At 41.5% G+C, this 13,090-nt stretch overlaps 1 protein-coding gene across 2 annotated transcripts in view; it reads left to right on the top strand.

The window, feature by feature from the left end:
- tyw1 (tRNA-yW synthesizing protein 1 homolog (S. cerevisiae)) overlaps nt 1–13,090 on the top strand; it is a 59,788-nt gene extending 46,698 nt beyond the window's left edge. Inside the window, exons 15-17 of one of the 2 annotated variants that reach the window (XM_056374512.1) lie at nt 3,061–3,228; nt 11,413–11,669; nt 12,146–13,090. In XM_056374512.1, the coding sequence (XP_056230487.1) occupies nt 3,061–3,228; nt 11,413–11,634 (390 nt within the window). In that variant the 3' untranslated portion in view covers nt 11,635–11,669; nt 12,146–13,090. Of the gene's footprint in view, nt 1–3,060; nt 3,229–11,412 lie in introns of both variants that reach the window. The other variant, XM_056374511.1, reaches the window with a different exon arrangement.

A 13,090-nucleotide genomic window follows, 5' to 3' on the forward strand; every position in this document is an offset into this window, starting at 1 on the left:
ATGTATAAAGCCGGACAGCAGGGGTTGACTGGATGTCTGGCTGCTTGGATCAATGGCCTACTGCAAGTATGTTTACATTTACAGCACTGAGTTTTTGTTCACTGCTGTTTTGGAGATACCGTTACAGTTACCAGGGAAACAGAGGGGAAAATGGCTAGATGCTTGACTTCATTTTTAACATGCTCTCTTACTCCTGTACTTCCCCGATGAGATACCTGGGTGAGGATCAGACAGTGCTCCTGGCCAACAGAATTAAGGTGGCACAGCTGCTGCCTTGGCTCTGTAACACCACGCTGCCACACAGGTGGCCTCTGTGTGTGTGTGTGTGTGTGTGTGTGTGTGTGTGTGTGTGTGTGTGTGTGTGTGTGTGTGTGTGTGTGTGTGTGTGTGTGTGTGTGTGTGTGTGTGTTGGAGATTAAAACTTGGTAAGAAATACTGAAGTGAGTGAACCAACTTTTACTGATTAAATACACCATGTTTGCACCAACTAGTTGTTGTAGCAAACTTTCACTAGGAATCCCAAACAAGCAATCCTGCCTTTACTACAAGCGCACACTATAGCACTATAATGTTGGGCAGCTTTGTGCAGAACACTTACTATCATCCACCTAAATGCTACACATTGCAAAAAGCAGTAAGCATTCTATATGGGGCGGCTGTGGCTCAGGAGGTAGAGCAGGTCATCTGCTAATCAGAGTGGTTCGATCCCCAGCTCCTTCAGTCCGCGAGCTGAAGTGTCTTTGGGCAAAATACTGAATCCCAAATTGCCCCCGATGGCTGTTCCAACTCCCAAGGGCACGTGTAATTCTTTAAAACTTATTTTCCCACTGTTAGTTTTTGGCTGTATATTTCATAAATGGAAGAGTTGTCTGTAGCAGATAGATATGACCATCCAACACTTTGGTCTCTGGAGAGATTCCCTCAGAACAAAATTGTTATACTGCACATTCTTGGTTTTACCTGGTCCCATGGCTCCGGTTGTGTTTGGAAAGGTATGTGCTGACTGCATGTCATCCCACCCAAGCTTTCTCTTCCATTTGTTTAGGAGACTAAGCGGCTGATTCAATGTTGACGCTCACAGAAAGGCTGAAAAATGAAATACATACCACTTCTGCAGATCCTAGATCAGTCGTGTCTGCCACCTCTACAATATTTTTGTTGTGTAATTCAGGAGCTCCAACAATGACAGCGATTTATTAACTCAAAGGTCAGTTAACTGCCTTAGTTTATGGTGGCAGCTTCACAATGAAGTACAGTAAACAATGACCACTGTGTGGTCTGTATGATTGGTTAGGGACTGAAACCTGAAAGTCCAAATACTCTTGAATCTATATTAAAGCTCAGCTTCAAAAAACTGCTGATAAATGTGATTGCTGGTGCAGATCTTGCATTGGACCCTGCAGCAGATTCCCTCAGTTCTTACAAAATGTACATCAAAGATACACACTCCGTGCCTCCATCACACCTTTCTGCTCTCAGCTCTCAGTCAAACTCATCAATAGTTTGTCTCTGCCAAGGGGGGGTGTAGTTCTGTCAGTGCCCCTCCCTCCTCATCACTTGTAACCACAGCCCAGATTTGCCACTATTGATCAGAACACAACCAGCGTTCAGTCTGCTATTTCGATTGATTTCTGTGGCCAAGGCCAGATGGTTTTTTACTTGCTACCCCATTTCTCTCGACAGTCGAATGGGAAATTATATGTCAGCTGCCAAGATTACTGCTGATAATCAGCAGTTGTTTCTGTGTATGAAGCCTTTTTGTCATCCAGACGCTCCAGAATAAAAACAACACTTTGTAAAAGTAAAGGCAGCTCTTTCATCTAATTAGTTTCATTATTTGTGTTCATGATATCTTTAGTTGTTCTGATCCAATGATTAGGATTAACACATTTCTGCATTTCTCCAGCTGATTTGTTTGTCATTCTGTCTTTCACCAGAGAGGACAAAGGCTTCAAGAGAAGTGAAGTGATTTAAACCTCCACGAGTTGTTTGTTAGTTTGTAATATGCACAGAGCCTCAAGTGAAATGTTTTTCCTAAGCACTGTTAGTGATTTACCACCCACCACGCAGAATTACAGTCATCCAAGAAACTTTAAGGTTTTGAATGAATTTCTCCATCAAGCAATCAAGACTTAATGCTACAAACACCAATATTTAAAACACAATACATGCAGTACAGCTGCACCAATGCAAGTCATGATGCTATCATCTTTAATCTCATCTTAATATTTTAGTGCCGTTATCTCATGCCTGAATTTGAGAAAACTGAGTATCCACTGTCAGGACAAATGTGTTGTAAGGCGCAGTAAAGGAAATGTCATTGAGCGGTTGTCAGTCATTTTCCTGATGCAGCTGAAAGAAAGAAACACAGGTAGCTGGGTAGCTTTAGTGTGACATCAATCAGCAACCTGTTTGTCAGAAGCCACTTGTCAGACCTCCAGACTATGTTTTCCCTTAAAATCATGAAGTCCAACTGTGAAAACAACAGAAGATTTTTTCAGAACAACTTTGATGCTGTGAAAACAGCCCAATTTATTCTTTTAAATCAGGGGTTTTCAACTGATAGTGAGTCAGGGACGACCATTCAGACTATCATTGAGTGCATGGTCATGGACCACCGGGGTGGTTGCAGACCTCTGGTTGAAAACATCTGCTTTAAATCACAGCTCAGAATGAGATGGTGTTCAGAAATCATGTGTGATACCAGCTGGGAATTGTAGTTTCAACCCTTTATCTGAGGACTTAAAAACTTTTAAATGCTCATATTGTTGGCTGTGGATTTTCACAGATATATTGGTGTTGGTATAGAAGTTGGCAGATATAAAAAGAAAATGCTCTTCACGAATGTTTAACGGCCTGCATTTTTATGTTTGAATGTTTGACTCTTATTTTGAAAAAAGATTGTTTTTGTTTTTGTTGTTGTTATTATCTAAATGAATTTACTTCCCAGTTACAGTCGGTTTGATGTTCCAGATGTCTGTTGTTCTCCTGGGGTCAGTTCATTGTAAAGCTCTGTCCTTTCTGTGCTTTGGGTCTGATCGTGTGCTCGTGTGTGTCCAGGGTGTGACATACTGTGGGGAAAGCTCTGCCAGCAGCCTGACCATGGCTAACGTCCCCTGGCACCAGGAAGTGGTGGCCTTCGTCCAGCAGCTGGCTGACATGTTGCCTCAGTATGAGATCGCCTGCGAACACGAGCACTCCAACTGTTTGCTCATCGCACACACCAAGGTAAGCGCTCAGCTTCAGGGGGTCACACATAACTACATCACGTACCACACCTGCAGCGTATGGCATTAAATATAATGAGATTTGTAGATCTTGCACCTGCTGAAACTGAAGTAGTTCAAACACATAAACTTAAACTCTCTTCTATTTGGTGTTTAATCCTTCATACAGGATTTATTGACATGGGGCATCTGCTTATGAAATTGTAAGACTCTTTTAGCCCAGCACATTTTATATGGAGAACACAAAATGCAGAAAACTGAACTGATGAAGAATCAATACATCATGTTAGCTTGCTTAGACAGGAGGTTGCTGGTGGTTTTACTAACAGTTCCCAGCATGAATTTTCTGCTCAAACTTATTTTTTCTTCCAAAAGTGACAAGAATTCATTGGTTCCAGCCTCTCTGCTTGTAAACTGAATGTGTTTAAGCTTTAGACTGTTGGTCTGACAAAACAAGCAATTTGAAGTCATCTTGGAAATACTGATGGCATTTTCCCTTTTGTCTCTGATGAATGATTTAGTGGGAAAATCATCAGCAGATTTATCGATACTGAAATTATTCCTTTTTTGCAGATATGGTATAAAAGGCCAAAGCATCTGATGTAATTAATGTTTTGATGTAACTAATTTCTGTTGGTGATTGTCAAGTCCCGTAATATGTATGGTTTGCTCTAGATTATGTGTCTTTCTTTGCTTGGCTGTGTTTATATTGTTTTTAAAACTTGCTATCAGGTAAGTTTGCTAAATCAAACAAAGATATAATATATATTTTATATATATATATATATATGTATATATATATATATATATATATGTATATATATGCAAAAACAGAAGAAGCAGGTAAGCTACACCTGATAAATATATATATATAAATATAATGGTAGTATTAGTGTCCAACTAGTCCCTAATATTTTTTATTTTAAATATTATATATTTTATATATTTATCAGGTGCAGCTTACCTGCTACTGCTGTTTTTGCATATTAGCATTTCTAAGTTTTCAGCGTTATCAGTGGACCTGCACAGTGGATACTGCATTAGCATCCCTTCACACATACTAACGAATAATGTGTACCTGGTGATCTTCTTTGCTTCTGTTGTGATTCTGTAGCGGTTCTTCTCAGACACAAACACACACATCCTTTATCTCCATTTTCTCTCAAAGTCGGTTTCCAGACAGCTCATAAACTTCGCTGCACGTTCATAGTTTGTAAATTGATGTTTTGATTTTTGTCTTGTTGTATTATTTATATAATTTATTCTCCTGTCTGCCCCCCTCTGGAAATACGCAACCATCAGAGTGGTTAACTCTGGCAGAGGCTCACCGGCCCAGAAAGCATCACTCAGTGGGGGGTTCTGCCAAGGCAACTGTCCGTCAATAATTAATGAATGATGATTAATTGCTGTCTTGGCTCTCTCTGACAGAATAGAAATTCAAGCCAGTCAGCTAGGCACACACACCACCTCATCACACACACAAACACAGAAAGTCCTAATCCTCCTTTGTTTTTATTTACTGGATCTTTGTTTTCATGGGATTGCTCTCAGATTGATTTACCTCTGTGGTCTCTGCACGCTCTCTGCACGCTCTCTGGGCTCCTCAGTGCCTGCAGGGATAACAGGAGAGAGACATCATGTTTATCATTTATTAGACAAGTTTTCTCCTGCACAGTGAAATGTTTATTTCAGGTCTACATGTAAAATGCTGCACAAATTACTTTGCTAAAAAATCACTGGTTTTAAAGTCACAGGGAATCACAGTTCAGTAGCATTTTGTTCCTGTAAGTTCAAGCAGGAAGTTGGCAGCACAAATCTTATGAAGTTGCAGAATCATGATGGCGGAGACAAAGGGAAGTTGAGGGAATAAATCTGGTAGGAATTTTCATTTTGCTTAGTGCTGCTGTATGTGACAAAGTAATTACTAAAGATGGAAAATATATATCATATATTGTGACCTACCAACAATAATATTTGGTGTTTAATGTTTATTAAATAGGCATATGTTTCCAATGGGGAAGTTGACTTACTGACTTTGCCTTTTCCCTCCTGTCCAAAACAAATTAAAAAAATGTAGAAACTGGAAATGCGTTGCAGATGGACTAAAGATAATATTGGGGCGCCGCGTAGCACAGTGGGTTACGCAGGCGCCCCATATATAGAGACCACAGTCCTCGCTGCAGCTGGTCCCCAGTTCAACTCCCGCTTCAGACAGTCCTTTCCTGCGTGTCATTCCCCCTCTCTCTGCCTCCCCATTTCCTGTCTCTCTACTGTCCTGTCCATTAAAGGCCCAAAAAGCCCCAAAAATTCTTAAAAATAAAAAGATAATATTACATTCCCATCAGCTACAGCTGTGTTTTGTGCTAATTAGCAATATTAGCATGCTAATTTGCTAAACTAAGATGGTGACCACGGTAAACATTAAAGGTCTTAAACATGAGCTTTAGCAGAGCTGTAGACTCTTATCTTGTTAAAGAAATGATGCACACACGTTCAGCAGTTCAGGTTATCATAGATAAACTGGCATGCACACCCAGGTATAACCTCAGATCATCATCATAACTATCATTACCCTCCTGGTGATGAGACACACACACACACACACTGAGACAAAGAAGGTGTTAAAAAGCCATTTGTGCAGTATACATTACAGACGCCTTAATTTATTTGCACCTTCTCGCCTACAACTGACAGTATTTCTTAATATACTCGCTCACTTCCTGCATCAGTCTTACAGATACAGCAGTATTAGTGCTCGATGCTGTGAAGCGGGATCTGTCTGTGTGTTAACTAATGGCTAAGGCTGAGCCACCGTGAGAAGAATGAACAGCGTTTTTGCACTCACTGCGTCTTGTGAGGCTTTTTAAGCCTCTGTAAAGGCCTTTTCAAGAAGAAACAGAAGAGAGAAATGTCTTCACTGTACCTCTAATTATGCTTATTTTCCCGCAGTGTGTTCGCCTGTTTCTCTTCATCCATAGGGAAATTCATGTACACTTAAACAACTTTGTCACGGTGTTTCTGTTTTCACTGAGTGTGACAGAGAAATGCACGAGGAGAAAGTGTATTAAGTTTATCATAATTAAATGAAACTGGAGCAGAAATGAAAAACATCAACAATTTTTTTAAAATCCATTATAGCATGGGAGCGATAAACTTAAAACTTTAGCCTAAACAATTCATTTTTTCAAACATTACACTAATTCTGTTCACAGAATGAAAAATCACTGCAGGATGAAAAGTGAGTCGAATTCAGCCTGGGTTCATCTCGAGATTTTATTAATCATGACTATTGTGGCTTAACATAAACACTGATGACTTTACTTTGTAATTTGACAACTTGTGCTGAATTATTCAGTCTTCTCGAGATGACAATTGACCACTCTGTCATGAACGGTTATCATCACGGCTGTTAACAGCGTGCGAGCACAGTGTGGAACTAATTCATGTCCGAGTCAAAATATTTGGTTGTTGAGGACAGTGAGTTAAATGATGCACATAATGAGATAGAAGGCCCTGAATGCCTAAAGCAAAATGATGATGTTTGAGCAAAAATTACTAAGAAGTGTCTGTTATTTAATCTATTCACTTCAGATGCGAAGTCAAGAGGGCAGATGGAACAACTTGAGACGCTGCACTAAAAAAAACTAGCTGTGAAACCTTGTTTGGATTGAATTGCTTCTGCACGTGATCGATCCACATTAAATACTATTCCTGTGTCACTGCCTTTTATGAATTGGAACAACATGACTTTATAAACCACAAGAACAATCTAATTAAAATGTGCAAAACCCCCAAAGAACAGTGTGTGAACGTCTCAATATATGATCACCAAGTCACATGTTGTTACAACCTAATATTTCCTCAAATGATTACAATCATTCCTCTAAATGTGTTGGAGTACAGGTTTAAAATCGGCGCCCTGTATCAGCTGATACATGAGTTTATGTATCTGTAGAGAAAGTTAGGAGTCGGTGCATCACAATTAAAATGTAACCACAATGAGGACACAGACACAGGAAATTGAGAATGGGATGAAAATGAAAGCTTAATCAAAAACTAGAACCTTCAGCATGTGCGCCTCCCTATGTAAATGTTGACAGACGCGTGTGCGCCGGCACACCGCCGTCTTTGTTCGGTCATCAATAATCCAGCAGAGTTTGGGAACTGGAGGCATTTTTAGGTTCCTCCCGTGAACAGAAAGCCTGATGTTATTCTGTTGAGTGTCTTCAGCGTACTGAATGTCTGTGCGGCACAGGCTCAGCAGGAAGAAAGTCCAGAATATGAAGTCCTCCAGGTTTTAATGTTAACTTGCATAACAGCAGAGTTTGAAACACATCACAGGGAAGCACATCAGTCGTGCGTGCTTGCTTACTGCACAGTCCTCAGATCTTAGACTTCCACTTAGATGATATCACTGTTTGATGTAGTCCTTTAAAAGACATCAGAGCTGTGCGTGCGTGTGTGTGTGGCAATAGATCCTTCATGCACTGACACATCATCATCATTAGTTCCTTTTCAGTCCCTGGGATCCTCCCATTGATAGGCATTTCTCTTTCGTTCTACACTCTCAGCCGTTTCCCTCTTTCATCTCTCCTCTTTTTTCTCTCCTTCCCTTCCCCCATCTTTTTTTTCCTCTCATTTTCCACCCCCTTCCATCCATCTCATTGGCCTTTCTCTCACAGGACAGTGTAAAGAGAAAACAGATATGACACAGTTAAGACACAAACCTCCCAGATCTTCCTGAAAATCCTATTGACTTAAGCCCCTTTTCCACTGGTCAAAAGACAAGTTAACATGGGGCTTTTATCTGTGGTGGAAAAGGGTTCGATCATCATTCACACCCAGGCCAAATGACTCTGCAGCAGACACATGTATATATCAGCTCCGACTCCAATCAGCAGTGATGTAAACACAACACCCGGGTGAACCCACAAATCTTCACTCCTTTTCCGAGCTATTCAGAGCACCTGACCAGCAGGGTGCTGTTACAGCAGAAACACCACAGCTACACTGCGCTCGGGGGTGAAAAGGTGAGGACAGCCCCGAAATTAGTTTTAAGAACACACAATCATCAGTTGAAGCGTCTCACACGGAGGCTGCAACGCACCAACGAGATGAGACACGATGGATTGGTTTTACCACTCTGCACAGCTGCTAGCAGCTCACTGTTTCTCCCCTGTGTGTGTGTGTGTGTGTGTGTGTGTGTGTGTGTGTGTGTGTGTGTGTGTGTGTGTGTGTGTGTGTGTGTGTGTGTGTGTGTGTGTGTGTGTGTGTGTGTGTGTGTGTGTGTGTGTGTGTGTGTGTGTGTGTGTGTGTGTGTGCGCGCTCCTTGCAGTGGTGTGTGTCAGTGCAAAAGTCAATCGCCTTTTTTAGTGAGTTTACTCATATTCATATTATTAGTATAGGGAACAAAAATGTCTCCTTTAGCCTCTTGCTGGGAGTCAAACATGACGTGAAACATATGTTAACATGGAGAGGTGCTGTCAAAAGCTTTGCAGCATTGCAGAGATATTTCCTTCGAAAATTTCTGAGTGAGCCTCGCCCTTCTAACCAATCAGATGAGGCCGAAGTCAGGGGTGGGAGCTCGTGGCCGTCGATTGGGCGGAGACTGTCAAGTCTTATGGTAGCAATAGCTTGATTTTGAACTTGCATTTTTTAGCTTTAAATCTAAATTTGCTATTTTTCCATCAGGTTACAGACAGTATTTACAGTGGTTTGTTGGCACATGAAACCAGATACAGTGTATGACTCCTCCTCAGTTGGTTGGTCGTGTAGATATCTGTGGGTATTTAACTGTAACTGCTGTCTTAACTGTAAGTCTGGAACTATTTGATTGGCTGTTGACAAAAATAAAATAAATTTATGCAGACAACATGGGCAATTTGTTGACTATTACACACAGACAGGACGTGCATCACTGGAAGAAAAGATAACATTTTCTTCCTTTTGAGCACTGACTGTTTCTCCCTAAAGACAGAATGAGACATCAGTGTGAAAGTAGCGCACAGCTCATTGGCATGTGGTCATACATGAAGGCACCTCCTGTGGTGCTCAGTGAAGAAGCTGTCCTCAGCATCCCCAGTGATCCTCAGCAAAGTCGCTGTTAGTAAAAACAACAGGCCGCCTCGTTCTCTCCCCGTACAGCACCCGCTTCGCTTTGTTGCTCAGAGACTGAAATTGTTTGCAGAGATGCCAGCTGAATAAATATCATCCCTTCTCATTACCAGGAACATTAACAATAGACGCTGCTTTAATCCCCTCCTTTCTCAGGCCTCATTAGCAATGCAGCGGGCAGCGTGTCTCTAATGGCTGAAGCAGGCGCAAGGCATCTAAAGGCTAACACTCAAACGCTTAATGCCGTTCCTCCCTCAGCAGGCCATCATCTCCAGCAGCAAAGTCTTTAACTGGTCGAATAAATGTTAGTCCTTCATGAGTACATTTTGCCATATTGAGCTGCTGTCTTTTTCTGAGAACGTCAGTGATGTAACTCTAGCTTTTTCCCTCCCGTTGTGTGAATTACACTTGTAGAAGCAGTTTGGTATAAGGCTCAGAATTAAAAAGAAAAAAAGCAAGACCCAATGCACACGGGGGGGGGGGGTGTCTGGCGACAGCAGCTATGAACCTGAAAGAGCTTTAAAATGCTAAATGCTGAAAGCTAAAAGCACAGCAGCCGTCCCCAGTGACAACTTTGTGCCATTTCTTATCCAGTTACAGCCTCCAAACAATACCCACGAGTGAGTTCAAGTCAACAAGGGCTGTTTTAAAGATCAGACTTTGCTACACGCTGCCATAAACAGCACTAATCTTCAGAGGAAAGGTTGTGTCCTATGTTTAGCATGTTCTGTTTCTCTCAGTTCTTTCCCACCTGTAGACAAGGAGGGAAACGTGGTACTGTATCAGCTGGAGAGCACTGTTGTGAGCTGGGAAAAGCAGAGGTCATGCTCTTCAACCCCCGCTGCAAACGCTGGTTTGGAAAAATCAGCAGGATTAGAGAGGCAGAATGATGTTAGATGTCTTTCCCTCACTGTCGAACGCATAAGCTCTTCTTTCTCTCTCTGGTAGTGCCTCGCACGAATAATCACACACACACACTTTTTCTCTCCTTCTGTCCATTTATCTCCCTCTTTTTTTCTCTTCAATAAAACGGATGGCGAATTGGGTGAAGGACTAAGAAGCAGTGATTGATAAAAGAAGAGATGTGAGGAGAAGGGAGGAGGTGGAGCTGGAGAACCTACAACAATTGTTTTTAAAAAAAAAAAAAAAAAAAAAAAAAGGCAAAGCAAACAGCAAGTGGTAAATGTGGAGCGAGACGCTCTGTAATCACTGCGGGTGTGTTTGATCACATGTGCGTTACTTTCTGTTTCCTTGCTGGGATTGTTTGGGTTTATTTCCTGTTCCATTATGGGTCACAGTAACAGGTGGGTGTTTCATCATTTGTGACATTTTATAGACCACAATTCATCAATTAATCAAAAATAAGTCATGTGAGATAAGATTTTGCTTGGTTTCTTTATTCTAGTCATGAAACAGGGACCCATTGCACAAAAACACCTAAAGTTTTCTACTGAAGTATGACACTTGAAGTTTTATTTCTCCTTAGCTGGGGGAGTTACTTCAAGGTGTTACCCAGAATCTCTTTAAAGGTTTCCTTAAATAAGGAAAAAAAAAAGTTGAATTATTTGCAGCAGTGAAAGAGATTTTACAGGAAGACATGAAATACCTGGACTTTACCTGACCGGAGAGATCATAGGGCTTAAAACCGTAGAGCAGAAAGTAGAGGGATCCACCTCTAGACAGTCGGACATAAACTGACTGCTGGTCAGTAAAACCAATGTAAAACCAATTCCTCAGCATTAAGGGTGTCTCCCGGTGCCAGAACACTCTTCATTTCCTTCATTTATCCCCATGAACTCAATTAAGAAGGAGTCAGAGGTACCTTTAGTTTTTTTTTTTTTTCCTCCCTTTAGTCGCTAAGGTCTTTTGTGCAATGGCTTAACTGACTTTAAGGGATTCCTTAAGTATAAGAGCAAGTTAAGAAGAAAACCTTAAATACTTAAGTGAACCGTAACTCAGACTTAAAGGAGAATCTTAACTTAAAGTGTTTTGTGCAGCCAGCCCCAGAAGAAGCCAGCAGACATGTATATACAGCCTCTCTCACTACTCTCTCTTCCTCGTGTGCTTTCAGTTCAAGGTGGATGGTGAGTGGTGGACGTGGATCGACTACGAGCGTTTCCAGGAGTTGGTCCAGGCTCACGAGGAGAGCGGGGGCCAGCGGAGCTTCTCGGCGTTGGACTACATGGCCAGGACCCCCAGCTGGGCTCTGTTCGGAGCCTGCGAGCAAGGCTTTGACCCTGCTGACACACGCTTCCAACGGCGCAACAAAACCAAAGACATCTCAGGATGCTGAAAGAGAGAGAGAGAGAGAGAAAGAGAGAGAGAGAGGTAGTGTGGACAGAGCGAGTACTGATATCTGTAGCAAAAAATAAATAGGGTTCAATGTTATTATTCCCAGTCACTTTGAGAGGACAGTTAGACAGCTTTTTACTGCCCTCGTTCTCATGTGAACTGAAACTCTTTCTCCCTCTTTTCATTCCTCTTCAATTTGGATCTTTAATTTTACTGGCATGACCCCCCCGAGATCAGCCAGAAACTGACAGAATCAATTCTTTCACACTTCTTTTCTAGACATTCCCCTTCACATCCACTTTAAGTGCTTTTTTTTTTTTGCTTCGTATATATTCATAGATCTTTTATATTTCCCTCTTTTTTTTGTCTTTGAAAGGGTCATTATTATAAACGTCTTTGGCTTTGATCTTTATAATCATCTGGCAGCACTCGGGAAGGTTTTACACTGTTGGAGTTGAACCTGGCAGCGGTTTCATCACAAGCCTCATTTCTAACGTTTCTTTATAACGCAGGTTCCAGTGAGGCAGCACAGGACATGATTAGCATGTGAGGAACAGCTCCTTTCCTCCTCCTCACGTCCTCCGTGGGAGTTACACATCTTTCCCAGACACCTTTTGCTCTTCCACCCACTCACTAGGACGGTGGCTGTGTTTACTTGGCAGTGAGAGAAGAGCATCAAGGCTGGGAGAGTCTCTTCACAGCACACGCTTCTTATTGCTCTCCTGGTGTTTTGGGGTTTTTTTTTCCCAGTACAAATGTTGCACTTTTACGCCAGAGTAGTCTCAGCTTTGCCTGGAGAGTAGAACATATTGCAGGTTTGACAGATAGTTCCACTATTCTGATGTAGATTAGTTCAAAGTGGGCAAAATAAATAAAAAAATTAAAGCTTCTTTGATTACTTTTATTAGGAAAATATTACATTTTTGACCATTTGAGCTTCACTAGGGACAGGTGACATAGTCTCAGTAGGTCTAATACAGTAAAGTAGGTAAGGACATGCCTGTTTTGTGTTGCAGTCAAAATTCATATCACACGTCAATATTTCTCCCGGCTCTTAGTTAAATAAACACGACACTAGGCACAAAGATACACACACTGTTCACTTACAAACCATTTAAAAAGTCAATATTTATCCTGTCTGATCCACACTCACACATCATCCAGGTTAAGACATGAGCACTGTAATTGGTGATGTACCGGAGCTTCACATTGGTCTGAGAACTCGCCACAATTCTTCCCCCAAGTCCGGCGTGTCAGAGAAAAAGCCTCGACTAATGTTTTAGTAAATCCAGATGTATAAAATGAAGTCCATTTCAATTTGTTGTATTTGAATGTAAATCCAGATGTGAACGTTTAATTTAGATTTGTTTTTGTCAGGTCTTTAATGTTGCAGTGCCTCCCTGCTGGCACACAGCAGGTGTGTGGATAGATCACTGTAATAAATGTGTTTGGAATAA

The sequence above is a fragment of the Seriola aureovittata genome, chromosome 4 (genome assembly GCF_021018895.1).
Source record: "Seriola aureovittata isolate HTS-2021-v1 ecotype China chromosome 4, ASM2101889v1, whole genome shotgun sequence".
Classification (NCBI taxonomy): domain Eukaryota; kingdom Metazoa; phylum Chordata; class Actinopteri; order Carangiformes; family Carangidae; genus Seriola; species Seriola aureovittata.